The sequence below is a fragment of the Cnephaeus nilssonii genome (assembly GCF_951640355.1).
Source record: "Cnephaeus nilssonii genome assembly, chromosome: 2".
Lineage (NCBI taxonomy): Eukaryota > Metazoa > Chordata > Mammalia > Chiroptera > Vespertilionidae > Cnephaeus > Cnephaeus nilssonii.
The window spans coordinates 83,074,147-83,093,157 of record NC_137073.1 but is presented as its reverse complement, the minus strand read 5'-3'; the positions used below and the strand labels follow the sequence as shown (position 1 = coordinate 83,093,157).

General features: G+C 34.6%; 1 protein-coding gene across 6 annotated transcripts in view; it reads left to right on the top strand.

Moving 5' to 3' along the window:
- The window catches only part of KIF2A (kinesin family member 2A), a 73,756-nt gene that overhangs the window by 48,734 nt on the left and 6,011 nt on the right, over positions 1–19,011 (top strand). For 4 of the 6 annotated variants that reach the window (XM_079795188.1, XM_079795187.1, XM_079795186.1 and 1 more), the window contains exons 7-18: positions 6–101; positions 1,502–1,556; positions 1,899–2,061; positions 5,547–5,637; positions 5,767–5,830; positions 7,181–7,272; positions 7,589–7,731; positions 8,063–8,267; positions 8,875–8,985; positions 10,818–10,885; positions 15,414–15,564; positions 16,914–17,015. In XM_079795188.1, coding sequence (XP_079651314.1) covers positions 6–101; positions 1,502–1,556; positions 1,899–2,061; positions 5,547–5,637; positions 5,767–5,830; positions 7,181–7,272; positions 7,589–7,731; positions 8,063–8,267; positions 8,875–8,985; positions 10,818–10,885; positions 15,414–15,564; positions 16,914–17,015 — 1,341 coding nt within the window. Of the gene's footprint in view, positions 1–5; positions 102–1,501; positions 1,557–1,898; positions 2,062–5,546; positions 5,638–5,766; positions 5,831–7,180; positions 7,273–7,588; positions 7,732–8,062; positions 8,268–8,874; positions 8,986–10,817; positions 10,886–14,414; positions 14,529–15,413; positions 15,565–16,913; positions 17,016–19,011 lie in introns of all 6 variants that reach the window. The other 2 variants (XM_079795190.1, XM_079795189.1) reach the window with 1 other exon arrangement.

The following is a 19,011-nucleotide window of genomic DNA, read 5'->3' as shown; positions in this document are numbered from 1 at the left end:
TGTAGGATGTTGATGCTACAAACCCAAATTATGAAATTATGTGTATGATCAGAGATTTTAGAGGAAGTTTGGATTATAGACCATTAACAACAGCAGATCCTGTAAGATTTTTTTGTAAATCATTGCTCTGGAACTCTACTGAAATAAAAACATGTTTGATACCAACTGAATTAATATTGTACTTACTGGATAAATTTTCCTTTCTTATGTGCCCATTTTCTACATTTTAAGAAAAATCAAGAAATCATCCACATTTATGCCTCTCTTCCATAATTGATTATATCAGACATGCTTCCCACAGAGATGTCTGTTTCAAAGCAAAGCCTTCTGTGTCTTTGGTAGGACAGAACAACAATTAAAGGAGTTATATGTCTGAACACCCAATTTCCTTTATTTCCTCTTTGGCTTGTGCTATAGCTCTCACTGTCCAATTTATTTTAATGTTATTTTGGCTTTATAAGTAATGGTTGTTGAGAACTGCAATAGACCAGAAATTTAGTGCTCAAAAAGTATTCTGTGTTATTACTCAATTCATTTCCTATTGAAGAATGAGAATTTATTGGACAGAGAATGTTTTTATAATTGGTAATTATGAAAAATAATCCATCTATACAGAATGTAGTATTGGGTACACAAAACACATTTGTGTTCTGGAGGTGTATTATTTTGGATTTAATAGTTGTTCATAACATTTGCATCCCATATATTTGGGTACCTCTCCATGTGGGTACCCCTCCTTGCTACCCTTACCTTTGTGTAACTTCCTGTTTCTGAGCTCATACTTTAGGAAAGGGATTAGCAAAAACTTTTTCTGAAAAGGGCCTGATGGCAAATATTTTTGACTTTATGAACCCTATGATATGGTATTTGTCACAACTATTCAATTCTGCTTTTGTAGTATGAAAGCAGCCATAGACAACACATAAATGGATGGGTATGACTGTTCTAGTAAAACATTACAAAAGGAGGTAGTGGGCTGGGTTAATCCTGCAGGCCATACTTTGCTAATCCGTACATTATATTAATTATTTTTAAAAGGCAAGTATTAGGAACATAAATTTTATGAAAAATATTTATGTATAAGAATTGGCATATTCAAATTATTTTGCTCAATAATCTCCTGGGAATCATGTTTCTTGTCTATATAGTTATCTTTGCCAACAAGTTTCCCTATAATCTACCTGAAAATACACCACTTGCTTTTGTTTTATACGGCACATCTTCAAGTTAATAAGGCAGCTTCTTAACATGAACTTAATGCTCTAAGAATAGTAGTGCCCTCTACAAGGTTATTTCTTAATGGTTTACCAAACAATAAAATAAATAAGGGAGTCTCCATTAAAATGTTTGCAAGTTAATTTGTGTGTGTGTGTGTTTTTAAGCTTATTTATCCTATTTATGCCATGTATAAATTTCCAAAATCTCTGAAGGAAATGTTGTATAATTGACTTTCATTGTTTTACATAGCACTGATAATCACTGAAATATATTTTTTTTCTAGATTGATGAACATAGGATATGTGTTTGTGTAAGGAAACGACCACTCAATAAAAAAGGTATGTTTACTGAGTTGTAATGAAGGTTGATTTTATCCTGTTTGTAAGAGCAGAAAATCAAATTGGTTGGGGACAGTTCAGTGTAAATTATTTAATTTGTACATAACCTTTCTGCAGATTTCTATGGTTAATCTATTGATTTGTTACTATTGTCTGAAATGTTGCCATTTCTGGTTCTTGCTTCACAGAAATCTTGATTTTTTTACTTTGTTATTGAAATATTCTGTCTTATTGAATGGGATATTTATGGGATATTTATATTTGAAGAACTCATTACTTTTTTGTACATTAATTCAAAATCTGTAAAAGTTTCTGGGCATTGATTTTCATTTGTTCTTTTAGAAACTCAAATGAAAGATCTTGACGTAATCACAATCCCTAGTAAAGATGTTGTGATGGTACATGAACCAAAACAAAAGGTAGATTTAACACGGTACCTAGAAAACCAAACATTTCGTTTTGATTATGCCTTTGATGACTCAGCTCCTAATGAAATGGTTTACAGGTAGGTAAATTTGTTTTAAATTAGAATTTTGTTCTCACATCATGTGCTTATTATTACCCTGAAACATATTGATCTTGGCATATCTCTCCAGAGGTGTTACATGCTTTTGTATTCTGAGTTTAAACAAAGAAGAATATGTAATAAACATTGTAATAACTATTAACACTTGTTCTCTTTAGTGCTCCCCCAAATCATAGTTTCCATTACTGATTAACTTATATACATATTACACAACATGTATATGGATAGGAAATTTATAAAAAATGTTGACATTTTTGTACCTCTGAGAATGGGAAGTAATTAGAGGAGGACTGTTCTTTTTTCTTTTTAATTTCAATATTATAAAGAAATTTGAAATATTTATTATACAGCTAGTCTAATTTGTCTAAATATTTAGCTGTACCACAACTTCAGGGGGAAAAATGTGCTGTAAATCTACTTGCATTTGTCTAATTTCTATCGTCTTTAAGCTTTGGGATAGTTTTAATACATGAAATTCTTGTATGTTAACATATTCAACTTATAAACAGCTCAAATTTACATATATAATATATTGATATCTCAAATTTTTATGCCAAATTTGGATTTTCATATAGGCTTTGTAAACATTCACCTCTAATTATTATAACAGGTCAGTTTAGCAGCTTTGTTATTTCAAACTGACAATTTATTCTAATGCTATATTTCAGTGCTCTTTTACTTTATAAATATGATTACAAACAGAAAATTAAAGAGTTACTAAGAGTTGTTCTGGTCAGGTAGCTCAGTTGGTTAGAGCATCATCCAAATACATAAGGTTGCAGGTTTGATCCCCTGACAAGGCACATACAAGAAGCAACCAATGATTTCATAAACTAAGTGGAAAAACAATTGATGGTTCTCTCTCTTTCTCTCTCTCCCTCCCTCCTTCCCCCCTTTCTCTCACTCTCTCTAAAATCAATGAATTAATATATTTTTTAAAAAGAATTATTAAGTATGTTAAGAATTGAAAATGTTAAACGATACAGTGTTGAAACCAACTTTATTGGTCTTCAGCTGGTAAACTGGAAGTTCAGTTGTAAAGAAAGAGGAAAAAATTAAAGGACATGTGAATACTAGACAGTTTTTTTAAGGGAATTACAATTATAAACTGTATATTTTTTACCTTTTCTGAGAATAGAGTCTACTACTTCCCCCTTTCTCTCTTCTTTACTTCCATTCCTGTCTATAAAATGTCTGTTTGCCTTTTATAGTCATTTTTAAGAAATCATTATAAATAAAGATATGTTTTTGTATATGCCAGGTTTAGTAAACATTCTGTGTTTTCACCTATATTCATGCTTTTTAACTTTACCAATATTGATTCTACTCCCTTTCTCTTAACCTTAACTTTTATGGCTTGAGGAGTTAGACCTTGTCTTGTCTAATCAGACTCATTTCTAGAAATTTCCCTGCTCCTTTTGTATGTTCTCCAGTTGTGCCTTTAAAAAATATATATCAGTGGGACTAAGGGAGGAAGGAATTGGAGGGATACATCTGTAATACTGTCAACAATAAAAAATAGTTAAAAAAATTAATTAAAAACATCAGCACAGTTGTATATAGTGTTTCATATATATTATTTTGAAGTCTACATAGAAAGTATATTTGTTTTCTATTATACCTTTTAGTGCTCTTAGACCTTTTAGTGCTCTGCTCAATAAAATATTTCTTTACCCTCCTACCTTTTAATTTTACCTCTGGTGGTGATTATACTCATAGGTTTGAAAAATAATCCAAATCATAATGTTTTGGTATCCTTTTTTAAATTTTAATATATTTTTATTGATTTTAGAGGGGGAGAGGGAGAGAGAGAGATGGAAACATCAATGATGAGAGAGAATCATTGATTGGCTGCTTCCTGCATGCCCCACAATGGGGATCAAGCCTGCAACCAGGGCATATGTCCTGACTGGGAATCGAACCATGACCTCCTGGTTCATAGGTTGACGCTCTCAGCACTGAGCCGTGCAAGCCAGACTAACATCCTTTTCTTGAATCAAGACTATCAATTCAGAACTCAATGTCTTATAAGCATAATTTATTTTTACCTGCCCACATCAATGAAATCTTAATATTTTTCTGCTTATTTAGATGGTCTAAGATAATCTCTATATATAAAAGCCTAAGTAACTGTTCAACCGGTCGCTATGACGTGCATTGACCACCAGGGGGGCAGACGATCCCTGGTAGTCAGTGCACTCCCACAGCAGGAGCACTGCTCAGCTGACCAACGGGTGCCAGACACTGGGCTCACGGCTGGTGAGCACAACTGCGGTGGTGCAAGCCTCTCCTGTTGACACTCCCCCTGCACACCCCCCTCTTCTCCCGCCCCCCCAATCTGGACTGGGACCGGCATCAGGACTGACTGGGCATGAGCCCGCAGCTGCGTTGCAGTCATGGGTGCACCAGTATCACCCTAGGACAGGCATGCGGAGACCGCAGCAGAGTGGCAGCGAGACTACTGAGCGGTGGCAGCGGCAGGTGCAGCATGGCTGGGATGAGCGAGAGCGGCTCAGGCTCCTCCCCTGCCGCCTGCCACTTTGTGCACTACATCCCTCAGGGGATGTAGGACTGCCAGTTTCAGCCAATCCCTGCAGGCCAGGCCGAGGGTCCACACCAGTGCATGAATCCGTGCACCAGGCCTCTAGTATAAGAATAAACTCTGTGTTTCGTGTACTCACAACTTTTTTGTGTGTAAACCTACTTTTGCCCCACCTTGTATATAACGGAAAACAAAACAACCCTGTATGTTTTATTTGTCTGGCTAATATTACCATCTTTCGTTATTTTTTTAAACTTTCCTATGGTCTTCTATATAGCTCAGTTACTGTTAGGTTTTATTGTTCATTGTTATTGTGACCATTATTTATTATGGAACTAGAGGCCTGGTGCACGAAAATTCGTGCACTCAGGGGGGTCCCTCAGCCTGGCCTGCGCCCTCTCACTGTCCAGGAGCCCTCTGGGGATGTCTTAGTGACGCAGTCTGGCCTCCCTCTGTGGGAGGCGACCAGCTGGGCCGATCAGGGGATGGCACCGGCCAGCAAGCGGCCAGCCCTGCCCACTCCCCATCTCCCCTCCACCGCTGCTGGTCGCCGCTGACCCCCGATTGCTAACTCCTCCCTCTGCCCGTTGGCACGTGCCTTGGCTGGCCTGGTGCCGCCTGCTCACCGGCCCCGCCCCTCGCCAACCAGTCATTCTGCTATTCGGTCGATTTGTGTATTACGCTTTTATTATATAGGATTATTGCTTGAAATTACTTAAAGAGCCTTAAGCAATTCTAGGATATAGTTATTTGAAATTTTAAATAAATCAATTAGACTCAATTGTGGCCTCACAGTTGAGCTCACTTATTGGTTAAAAATCTTGGTATACATTTTGTTTATTAATACTATATTATTTTTATCTCTTCTTTGCTTAATTTAAATATTGAATGCACATTCTGACTGGCGCATATTATTTTTAAGGTTTACAGCTAGACCACTAGTGGAAACTATATTCGAAAGGGGAATGGCAACATGCTTTGCTTATGGGCAGACTGGAAGCGGAAAAACTCATGTAAGTTATTATAGTTACATCCTGGTATGAAGGTAGTTTATTTTTCTTATAGCTTAATTCTTAGACCTAAATTCTTAAGATTTATTCCTGAATAATGTCTGTTATTCTTTACTGTCTTTTTAACATTAGACTATGGGAGGTGACTTTTCAGGAAAAAACCAAGATTGTTCTAAAGGAATTTATGCATTAGCAGGTAACTATGTTTTGTGGGGCTTTTTGTTTGTTTTTGCATATCATTTGTAATATTCTTCTTTTATATATTCAGGTGGCTTGAAATAAGACTTGGACATATTGTCCAGGAATTAAAGGGTAACTATAATACTACTAGAAGCCCGTTGCACAAAGTTTCGTGCAATAGACTTTCCTTCACCTGGCTGCCAGCACCAGTTTTCCTCTGGCCATCCGCTGATCGGAGCGCTTCCAGCCAGCTCGATTGGCCACCTGGCACCGTTTCCTCTGGCCACCCGCCGATCGGAGCGCCTCCCGAAGGCTGGGGGCGGGACTCGGGGTGGCCAATGGCGCTGGCTGGAGGTGCTCCGATCCGCAGGTGGCCAGAGGAAAACTGATGCCGGCAGCCACGCAATCTGCCACCCTGAGTTCCGCCATCAGAGCCTTCTGCCGGCCCCATGGGTCCTCCCGCAGCACCGGCAGTTTAGGCCAGTGAGAGGAGCGGGGGGGCGGGGACTCGCGAGTCCCCGCCCCCTGCTCCTCCCACCAGCCAATCAGCCACCCTGAGTCCCGCCCCCAGCACCTCCAGCCAGCCCAATCGTGGGCGTAGCGGAGTGATGCAATTTGCATATTACCTTTTTATTATATAGGATATTTCCTGTGTATTATGTCAATTTTAGGTTATCAGACTACTTGAAAGAACTGTGCATTTGGGGCAGAAATCTTGATTATATTTATGTCATTATAATCTGTCACATTGTTGGAGCTTACTATTTGTTGTTGAATAATGATTTGTAAAAAGATTCCATTAGGTATGGTTATGAGAACAACCTTATAAGGATAGATGGGGGGGTGGGGGCATATGTGGGGAGGGGTTTGGGATGGGAATGTGGGGATGAGGACAATTATGTGATACCATAATCAATAAAGAAATTTAAAAAAAAAAAGAAGAAGAAGGAAAAAAATATATAAATAAATAAATAAATAAGCCAACACAATGAGGAGAACAGAGCAAAGAGAAGGAGAGACATTATTTGAGCCCCTGGGTCCAGTTGTACCTGAAGCTAGACTCACCTACAGATTTTCCTTTTTAGTTAGTGAACCAATAAATATTATTTTAAATTGGAAAAAAAAGAGGATAGATAGCATCCTTTTATTAAACAATGAAGGAGAGTGGCATCTAAGCCCGAAGTCTAAAAATAAAACAATTACAACTATCTTTTGTAACACTGATGTTTACTTTAGTCTTCATTTTCATTATTGATGTTGTAAGTAAAGATTAACTGATACCTCTAAAAAAATAGAAAATTTGAAATGCTTTTTAAAAATATTTGTTGCATTTTAACAAATTTTCTCTATATGAAATTTTTAATAGCTCGAGATGTCTTTTTAATGCTAAAGAAGCCAAACTATAAGAAGTTAGAACTTCAAGTTTATGCAACCTTTTTTGAAATTTATAGTGGAAAGGTAAGTGGAAACTTACATTTTGATTAAATTATACATAACATAAAATTTATTATTTTAACCATTTTTAAGTATACAAATTTAATGGCATGTACATTTTACATTGTTGTGCAACCATTGCCACCACATCACTTTTATATGTATTTGGATTGGAATATTATGTTAAAATTTTGTTGATTTCTTTTAATTCCCTTTGAAACTTTTCAACTCAAATATTGAGCATTTTATTTACTGAAATGGTTCTCAGACTTTGAATAACTAATTTTTATAGAACTGATTCTTTTTTCTTTAGTTTTAAATTTGAAAATATTTTTTTTAGGTGTTTGACTTGCTAAACAGGAAAACAAAATTAAGAGTGCTAGAAGATGGAAAACAGCAGGTTCAAGTGGTAGGATTGCAGGAACGGGAGGTCAAATGTGTTGAAGATGTACTGAAACTCATTGACATAGGTAACAGTTGCAGGTAAATCTTATTTTAATTAAGAAAGGGAAAGTTTTATGTAATTTGATTATAACAAAAACAAAACAAGGATATTATTCAATGCATCTTAGAAGTAAATATCATTATTCATAAAAACTTTTGTTGTTACATGTAACTGAGTGATGTCTATTCTATAGATAACACACTAGAAGTGTACCAGATTAAATTGTTTAAGTGTTGTTAGCTCACAATGTCTCCTTTGTAATAAATGATGAAAACTGGATAGTTGTGTGTTTTTTTTTTCAATGAAAATACTGTGGTTTGAAGATAAATTAAAGTATTTATGTGTCAAATGTCCTCAATCACATTGTAGAACATCTGGGCAAACATCTGCAAATGCACATTCATCTCGGAGCCATGCAGTGTTTCAGATTATACTTAGAAGGAAAGGAAAACTACACGGCAAATTTTCTCTCATCGATTTGGCTGGAAATGAAAGAGGAGCTGATACTTCCAGTGCAGATAGGCAAACTAGGCTTGAAGGTGCTGAAATTAATAAAAGCCTTTTAGCACTCAAGGTAAATAAAATGTATTTAATTGTGAAAAGTCTTTTACTTTTAGTTATATTTACTCAGCTACAAAACAATAGTACTTGTTTTGTTTAGTAATAAGTAGGAGAGGTCATAAAAATTTTGATTTTTATATTTGCAGATACAGATTTATATTATATCCAGAAATTTTCTTTACACCCATTATTAATTATTATTAGGATGGATAAAAATCTGGTTGTTGGCTGGCCATTTCCAAGGCTTCTTGGGAGATTTTTTTGACTTGAAAAGCAAAGATCAGCAAAACTACAAGAAAGCATTCTGTGTTTTTTCTCTTGTAGTATCACTTTAAAAGTTTCTTTTTATAGTTAATGTTACTTCTTGTCACTTAAACACTAGTCATAGTCTCCAGAAGAACTTTTTGAAATAACAGTCCATTGGTGTGTTTTTTTAATTTCATTTTCTTGGATTAGGATTTATGGCAACATCTTTACTATGCTGTAAACCTGTTAGTAGCATTTTTAAAGCTGATCAGGTCTTAAATATTAGAATTATAGTAAGAGAACTGTTAAATGTGTTAAGGTAAATACTCTTTATAAGAAACCTAATCTCTGAAGCTTGCTTTCTTAATTTTCAGGAGTGCATCAGAGCCTTAGGTAGAAATAAACCTCATACTCCTTTCCGAGCAAGTAAACTCACTCAGGTGTTAAGAGATTCATTCATAGGTGAAAACTCTCGTACCTGCATGGTAAGTTTATGGGTTTATTTTGATTATTTCTTTTTGTTCGTTCATTTGGTTTTTTTGTTCTGTTTTATTTTTGTTAATCCTTGCTTGAGGATATTTTTTCCGTTGATTTTTAGAGAGAGTAGAATGGAGGGAAGAGGGGGTAGGTGGGAGGCAGGAAGGAAAAGAGAGAGAAATATTGATGTGAGTGAGACATATCATTGGTTGTTTGCCTCACATGCCCTGACCGGGGCTGGGGATTTAACCTGCATCTCAGGTACCTATGCCCTTGACCAGGAATCAAACCCACAGGCCGATTCTCTAACCAACTAGTCACATTTGCCAGGTCTATTTCTTTTATTTTAATATCAAATGAACAATTATATAATACCTGTGGGAAAACTATAATATACATTAATGACAATCATTTAAACCCTTCTATTGTGAGAGAGATAGGATACTTAAGATGTGGTTCCTGACAGGCTGATAGAGAGGATTATAGTGCAGTTATAATGCATTCTATAATTCCAATATCTGAGTCTTCTTAAAGTTGGTCTCCATTGAGTTCTATTTTCCTTGAGTATGGGTTACATTTTTTATTCATATTCTAGTAATTTTAGATTATGTAATTTTTATTATGGATGAATATCTTATAGACACTCTGGATTCTGTTATACTCTTCTAAAAATTATTGATTTTTTTGTTGTTGTATAGCAGGAAATTAACTTAGCTGAACTTACTCTAAACTCTTATCTCCCCTGCTGTGGGCAACAACTGAAATTAAAATCTCTGTTTACCTCTTTTAGACTCAACTGTGTGGTTGGAATCAGCATTGTGCACACCTAGGAGTCAGCCAGAGATCTTAACAAATTTTGGTTATAAATAAGCTTTCCAAAGTGACTGGGCAGTTTATATGCATAATTGGAGTTTCTCCCTCTGTAGTTGTCTCTTCTGGGACAAGCTTCACTTTCCAGCAGCTATGATCCCCACCTCCTAACTTTTGTTTTTTAGTTTCTTAACTCTTAGTTTAGTTAAACTTAAGTTAGTTAGTGACACTCTTAAGTTTCTAATGAAGTTTTACTTGTCCTGTGTGACAGCAGCAGGGCTGATCCTTAGGCAGTAAAGCTATTAAAGAGGGGTAGTGGGGAAGTCATTCAATGTTATTCCCCTTTTCTAGGTGTTGACCTCCATTTTCTACCTGATTTTGATCACTTTCTGATGCATTCAGAGAACTGTTTATATTTTTAAAAGAGTTTATAATTATTATCTGATTGTGGGCATAAGATAGCAAGTAATCTTGGAGTTCACACATTATTAATACATACATAAAGGGTGAGGCAAATGTAAGTTTACAGTTAGTATGAAAAATAATGCAATCCTATATATTAAAAGGCTAATATGCAAATTGACCGATCGCTATGACGTGCACTGACCACCAGGGGGCAGATGCTCAATGCAGGAGCTGCCTCCTGGTGGTCAGTGCGTTCCCACAGGGGGAGCGCTGCTCAGCCAGAAGCCAGGCTCACAGCTGGCAAGTGCAGTGGTGGTGGCAGGAGCCTCTCCCACCTCCGTGACAGCGCTAAGGATGTCCGACTGCCAGCTTAGGCCAGCTCCCCATGGGCCTCCTGCGAGAGGGCACAGGTCGGACTGAGGGACCGACACACCACCACCACCACCACCACCACCCCTAGTGCATGAATTTCGTGCACCGGGCCTCTAGTAATAAATAATAGTACAAGAATAAACTGTTTCATATACTTACAACTGTAAACCTATATTTGCCCCACCCTGTATATTAGTATCACTGTCTTCATCATTTATAACATCTTATTTACCTTTGCATTTTCCCCCCATAGATTGCCACAATCTCTCCAGGAATGGCATCCTGTGAAAATACTCTTAATACATTAAGATATGCAAATAGGTATGAGAAATGGTTATCCATTTTGAAATTTGAGGGAAATAGAGCAGCATATGATTTGACTTAATATCTGATAGTGTAAAGCTTATTACATTTTTCCCAATTTAAAAAAAAAATTTTTGCATGATACTTAGAATCATTTTGTCAAGTTATCAAAATAATTGGAAATATGCTGTGTAATTTGGGGAGAGATTTATATTTTTAGTAGAATTAGTCTTTCTATCCTAGAACACAATCATGTTTTTTCATTTAACCAAGTTAGATTTCATAATATTTTTCTACATTTGAATCATGCAAATAATTTCTAGTGTGTTAAAACTCTATCAGGGGGCCAATATGTATTTCATAAATTGTTTTGCTATATGCTGAAAATTATTTCTGATAATATTAAATGTTATATGTACATGGGGAATATAGAGTTTAAAGTAAGTAGTGATAGCACAGTTCTTTCTGGTGTCTTATATGAGTTACATTTTATTAATGTCAGTAGTGTTACAAACTTTAGGTAACGATATTTACAGATGAACAAAAAAAATTATAGACTACTAAATTATTATTTCTTACAGTCATGAAATGCTCTTAGAATTTTGGATTATGATGGGCATATTTATATTTGTTCCATAGATTATTCCCATTGCACTTGTTCTGAATGAGTATAGTTTTAAGTTTTTATTATCATATACTGCATTTGTGATTTTAACCTAGAGATAAAATTCCTCTGTATCCCATTTCTAGTCTTAAGATTTTTTTAGTTTTGCTGAATACAAATTTTATTTTTAATCTTTTATTAAAATGTGAAATACATATGCATACAAGAAAGTGCCCAAAACATAAGAGAATAATTTAGTGAGTACTTATAAAATGAAATTCCTGTCATTAGATTGGGAAAGAAAACATTTCCTGCCCCCCGGAAAGTTCCCCATGTGTCCCTTACTGATGATCACAAATCCTAAATAACATGCCCAAATTCATTAATGTCTACCCCAAGGCAGCAATTGATTGCTCTGGCTTCTATGGAACATTTTTCTTGTTTTATTTTTTTCTCTCTTTTTTAAAAATAGTTTTACTTCCTATGAATTTATCCATGAACAACATAGGTAGCTGTGTTCGAACTTTACATAAATGATATCGTACCCTTTGTTCTTTTTGTATCTTGCTTTTGCTTCAGCTGAAGAGATGTTTTTAAATCATAGTGAAAACTTTAGAAAGTATAAACCTATTGACCTTTTGTAAAAAGATATTAACACATTGCGGACCAGTAGTTTTATTGCTAGCTTTACCCAGTGGCCAGATAAGTTTCTATTGAACTGGTACAAAAGACATTTTACATAAATGTTAAAGGCATGCTTTAAAATTAAATACCCATTGCATTTTGAAGTTATTTTTTATATGTTCTTACAAGCTAATATCTTTTTAAAGTATGATACTTTGTAAAACACTGTGTAATATGAAGCGAGAATTCTCGTGATCCGTCTACAATGTGTTAAGATAGAATAGCTTCTTTTTTTTCTTTTTTTTTTAAATATATTTTATTGATTTTTTTTTTACAGAGAGGAAGGGAGAGGGATAGAAAGCTAGAAACATCGATGAGAGAGAATCATCGACCAGCTGCCTCCTGCACACCCCCTACCAGGGATGTGCCCGCAGCCAATGTACATGCCCTTGACCGGAATCGAACCTGGGACCTTTCAGTCCGCAGACCGACGCTCTATCCATTGAGCCAAACCGGTTTCGGCTAGAATAGCTTCTTAAATATATAACTTTATTTCTAAATTTATTTCCTTTTTAAACTTTGAATTATGAGCTTCTAGCTGCAAACTTTATAAGTCTTCTATTTGATCCTTATAATAAGTATTTTTGGTATTGTGGGGTTTCAATCATTAATTTAAAATGCCTCTTATTTCAAAATTTTGTATGGGAGAGATGAGGAACGACTTAGTCTAGTAGAATATTACCATGTTGTAGAATTAAAACAAATAAAAACCCTCCATGTGTTCAGACTTCTGGCTGTAAAAGAATTCCCCTGATGTGAAAATGCCCTATCTGACCATTGCTCTAGTGTGTTTGGGTTCAAGTAAAATGTTTTAATTTATTACCATGTAATGTAATTCATTTGCAACATGACTAACCAGCTGAGACAAATAATTCTGCCTCTTATTTCCAAATCTCTGGGAATAAAGATTTTTCAACCTCCCTTGATAGTGCTCATTGGAGAGATATAAATAATTGCTGCATGTAATAGAGTTTAGGTTGAGCAAGAGGAAAAGTGTGTGTTTAGGATATCTAAATTAGGAGATTCTTAAGAGAATAAGAAATGGGGTTGGGAGTAAAAAGAGTCAAGTAGTATTAGAAATCTGGATTTGTCAGCAGGTGTAGTAAATAAGCTTTCCAAAGTGACTATAAAGCATAAAGGCAGATGAATTCAGTATTGAATCTTTGTATAGACATTACCAATAGAGCAAAGAATGATTGTAGGTAGAAATGTATTAGTTTGATATACATTAAATTATTAGTTTGATGTGTATTACCGGTACTATTTTTGACCTATAAAAACAGTAATTTCATTTAGTTCAACCTAAGAGAAATAATGAGAGAAACAGAATATGGTTAGAATATGAAATGTTTAATATAAGATTTATAGTAAAAGCTGTTTGAACCTCAGTTATGCCTATTCTCATTGAATGACGTTGGGTAAGATACTTTATTGCTCTGAGCCATTTCTCATCTGTAAAATGGTGATAATATCACAAGATTATCTTAAGTATTAAATAATATGCCTATAAATTACTAATAATACCTGATATATAGGAAGTATTTAATAAACATTACCTACTACTATGAAATGGGATTGACTGGAAAAGAACATAGAGAATCACAAAAATTGTGTCAGATAAACCTCAATTTTGTTAAATATAACCTAAAGACATTAGCAAAAGCAATTTAAATTCTATTACTAAAGGCTTTTCTCAACCAGCGTTCTTCATCTGAATCACCAAACACAAAATTATTTGAGTGACTATTTTCTCAATTTGTACCAAGGATGCTTTATAGCTGATACCATTCAATAGGCATAGAGAAATTAGTTAATTTGTTACAAACAATGGATGTCATTAGGACTTAATTGTCTTGTGTTTAGTTTGAAAAGACTGCAAGAATGTTGAGGCCTCATTAATGCTATTAAACAAAATATTCATGGTATTGATTACACAAGGAAATTAGATTGAGTCGCCATGTAGTTAAATAAGGGACATTTCAGATTTATTGAGGGTATAGTTAAACTTCTAGGAAGGATCATGAGAAAAGAGGGAAATACACCAGAAAGGAAGGACTATGTAATAGGAAATCTTAGGACAGAGGGGTTTTTTAATCTTAAAATGGATTATTTTTAAAATATTCTAATATATTAAGTCATAACAATGTTGATATCTTTTGCTAAACAAATTAAACTGAATACTAAATGAAAGTTTGAAATATGCATTGCTGTCTTTACAAGAGCATTTTATTTTAATCTGTTGCTCTTTTGGTGCTGCAGAGTAAAGGAGTTTGGAATTAGTCCATCAGACATTCCCTTCTCACAGGGTAGTGGCAGTCGCCCTGATCTCTCTCCTTCTTATGAGTATGACGACTTTTCTCCTTCAATTACCAGGTCTAGTTCATTCTATATATAAGATATTTATTTTAATAGTTTATTTTGAATTGTGCTGTGTATAAATATTTCATTTACATTTCTTTTGTCCTGAGCCATTTTATTTTTCATTTTCATTTTGTTTGGCAGGTGGTGGTTGTACTGCATGATCTTTATTTCTATGTACTTTATTCATTTATTTGCTTTAAAATGTTGATTTAGAATTCAGGCTTCTTATTTTGCCTCATATTTTTAAGGATGATGTCATCTTTGCATATTTACCATTAAAAATGAACTGTCTTGTTTAAAATGAAAAGTTTACCTTTATTCTGTATGCTATTGTAAATTTCCTTATATGCAAGGGTCCTCGACTTAGAAAGCGTACGCAAGTGTGTAAATTTAAGTATAATGGGTAAACATTTTTTTAAATGATGGAACTAATTTACATTTTATAGAATACAGTAGAATAAGGTTATTTTACATGTAGCTATTTAAATTGGGCATTAGAACTACCAAAAATCTGTAACATGTATTAAATTCTCTGATTTTGGCAAAGATTTATTTACTGATCTAAGTGCCATTGTTAGCATTTTTCTGTTCATATAATATAATTTGAACAGCAGTCTCTTACTTTGAAATACTGATTCTACATACTTTGCTGATTCTCACTTATTATGTACAATAATTACATTAGAAGTAATTGTAAAGTTACCTAAATAAATTTGTAAAGTTAAACAGCTAAACATCCCTTTAGGGTTTCCACAGACTTCAGGTAAATTTGATCTGCAAAGCTGACATCATCAATTTTAATATGTTAAATTGAATTGTATTTATATTGAATAAGTTGGTATTTTGTTCTTCTACATAAGTCTTTATTAATTTTAGATACCTCTTATGTGTTTACAGGGTGAAAGAACTGACTGTGGACCCAACTGCTGCTGGTGATGTTCGTCCAATAATGCACCATCCACCAAATCAGATTGATGACTTAGAGGCACAGTGGGGTGTGGGGAGTTCCCCTCAGAGAGATGATCTAAAACTTCTTTGTGAACAAAATGTGAGTGACTTAATATAGTTGTAATTATCTAATCTGAGTTCATGTCATCAGTAGCAGAACTTGATAATTGAAATCTAAATTAGGGATCAGCAAACTATAGACATACTTAATTTATTGTGCTTCACTTTTTTGCACTTCTCAGATGGTATGTTTTTTATAAATTAAAGACAAGACCCTCACCAGCAAAAAGATTAGGACTCCCTTTATTGAGATATTCATTTTATTGAAATGATCTGGAATTGAATCTGCAATATCTTCACGGTGTGCCTGTACAGGCTATGAGCCAGCCATCTGTTTTTACAAATAAAGTTTTATTGAAACATGGCTATGCTCATTCATTTATGGGCTATCTGGCTACTTTCTTACCACAACAGAAGTGACAAAAATGGTATAGCTCACAAGTTCAAAATATGTACTATCTAGCCCTTTAAGAAAGTTTGCTGACCTCTGATCTAAACTTTTTTTCTCAGATTTTATACTGTTACTAAAATTTGGGAATTTTTAAAGTAACAGGGAAAAAATAAGTTTTTATAATATTTTTTGAATAACTGGGAAATCAGATTTTTAAATTATGAAATGTTATTAAACATTTCAAACATAGAAAGCAATCAGATTCAACAAATGATAGCATTTTGACAGGGTTAATTTTTTTTTTTTTTTTTTTTTAAGAATTGAGACCTTCAGAACACCAATTTGATAGTCACAGTCATGAAAAACATTATATATATCTCTTTTGGTGAAAAGAAATTTAAAGACATATATATGACTTTAATTATTAGTGAAAATTAAACAATACTGAATAAATATTTCAGTATATTTATAGTCTGCAATAAAGATATTTTTGAAAGTTGCACTATTCCAAAAGTGATTGCTTTTTTGAGGCGGGGGAGATAATTTTGCAATAAAGTGCCTGGACTCAGTGAAAATTATCCTTTACTGATACACTTAAGTTTAGGATGTCCTTTTGAATGTTACATTAAATATTTTTGACCCATAAAAAGAAATTTTGGCCCTAGCCAGTTTGGCTCAGTGGATAGTGTTGGCCTATGGACTAAAGGGTCATGGTTCGATTCTGGTCAAGGGCACATGCCTGGATTTCGGGCTCGATCAAAGGGTGTGTAGGAGGCATTGACGTTTCTCTCTCTCCCTCTTCCGTCCTCTCTGAAATCAATAAAAATATATTAAAAAGACAAAAAAAGAAATGGTGGCTTTGCCTTTTATGGTATATTTTAGGAGTCTTCCTCTGTTTCTGAATACATTTTTGTAAATGACATAGAAAAACTGCTTTTTAAATTATATTTAAAAATATAAACTCTTTTTGTCATAATTTTAAAACTTTTTATTTTAAGGAAGAAGAGGTTTCTCCACAATTGTTTACTTTCCACGAAGCTGTCTCACAAATGGTAGAAATGGAAGAACAAGTTGTAGAAGATCACAGGGCAGTGTTCCAGGTAAAGTAAGGCAGGACTTTTCATCAAAATGTTTCTTTAGAGAAATTAACTAAAAACTCTTAACAATTTTTAACTCTCACACAAATCTTAAAAAAAAAAAAATACTTGTTTGTGTGCAGATATATATTTGTAAGACATATGATAGGGCAAATTTTGAATACAAAATTTGAACAGTGGTTACAAAAATAACCTTTCTTTGAAGATCTAGTTTATTTACTACCATTCTCCCATTTTATTTGCTTTTGTCAGTTGTCCATTTTTAGAGAAGGATTGAACTTTTGCCCTCCAATACCCCTTTTTTTCATGTTAGGTGAGTATATTGGAGGGTCTTCCTGTCAGGACAGCAGTAAGGAAAAAATTCTTCTGAAGATTATCAGAGCAGTTGAGGAGGTGTCAGTCTTCGTAGAAAGGAAGGCTTCAGGGAGGGACAGTAACTGTTCTGACTGAGCTGTGAGTGGCAGATGAGTGAGGGGGGTGGCAGTAAGACCTTAGGTAGAGTATTCATTTCACTGTGTGTTCAACCTATTACAAACACTTTTACTGTATGATCATCCTTTGCCTCCCCCCACCCCTTTAAACAAGAAAATAGTCTTGTGGGTGATACCTATGAGGAAGTGATGGGAAAGTGAAGAGAACATTTCATATGGTTATGGAAGGCTGTACAGTCAGCTTGCCTCCCCCACCCCACCCCTCACCCTGCCTTTCTGCAGTACTATAAATACCTTCTGAGAAAAAGTGAACAATAGCTTAGGCCAGTGATGGGCAACCTTTTGAGCTTGGTGTGTCAAACTTCGCCAAAAAACTGAGCATAACTCGGGTAGTGTGTCACTTTGAGGAAAAAACATTATTTCGCAAATGTTTCATCCTCAGGAGCAGCAAATGTTTCATCCTCGGCATGCGGCCGCGTGTCATCAGAAATGGCTACGCATGTCAGTGCTGACACGCGTGTCATAGGTTCGCCATCACTGGCTTAGGCTCTCCCTATCGAACTGTATTCCTTCTCTGATGTTGAAGAAATCTCTAAACAATTATTAATGCTCCTTTCTAGGCCATTCAAGTACCTGGATGAAGGGCTCAAAAATATAAAAAACTTCATAATTTTAGAATAGGATATACATTATTAAAACTGTTACAGTTTTAGTCAAACCTTTATCATAAGAATCTCTGGAGGTCTGTGTGTTTAGATTAAATCAAGAAAGGACCCTTGTAATTCTAAGAAAATCGTGTCCTTTTGGAGCAAGGTGTCACATAAAGACCATTTCCCATTGTGCCATTTTATGATGAATTCTAAAAGTTTTTTGATTATTGGCAGAACTGCATGTTCTTGACTTTCAAGCCAGTATTTTTATAATCCATTTATTGTCCCTTTATACTTTGATCTGTCATTTCTCAAAATAAGGTTTTGTTTTTTAAAAATTAAGTATTAATAGCTGAAGGAAAAGAAAAAATACTGGGGAATGTGTGTTTTAATTGACACATATGCAGTTTTCTAATAGGTAACTATATCTAGGTTAACCAGTTCTGCCTGGTGACACATAGTCTAGTTATAATTAGCCATTAAGTTGCATTGATGTTTGGAAAATTGAAATTATATGTACTCTAACAATCTAGAAAGTATCCCTTTTTTATATCCAAAAATTCTAATTTGGAATGATCTGATAGTGATATAAATTTTTATGATTCATGACATTGCTAGAAAATTAAACTCATAAATTCCACATATCTAAAATCAGTTAAGAATGAGGGGTTTCCTTGAAGGTCTTATGAATGGTGAAGAGCTACTATTTAGTGGTTCATTTGAGTATTCTAAGATTGGCTATCCATTGGTTCTTAGAGTCACAATTATTTTGAAGAACTAGTGTTTTGAATTTAGGGCTACCTCTTGGTCCAACTGTGAGGCCCCAATGGACATGTTAATTCCAGATAATTTACAAGTTCTAGGCCTACCATAGATGTCATTAGATTGCTCAGTAGCTTTCTTACATCCATTTTTTCC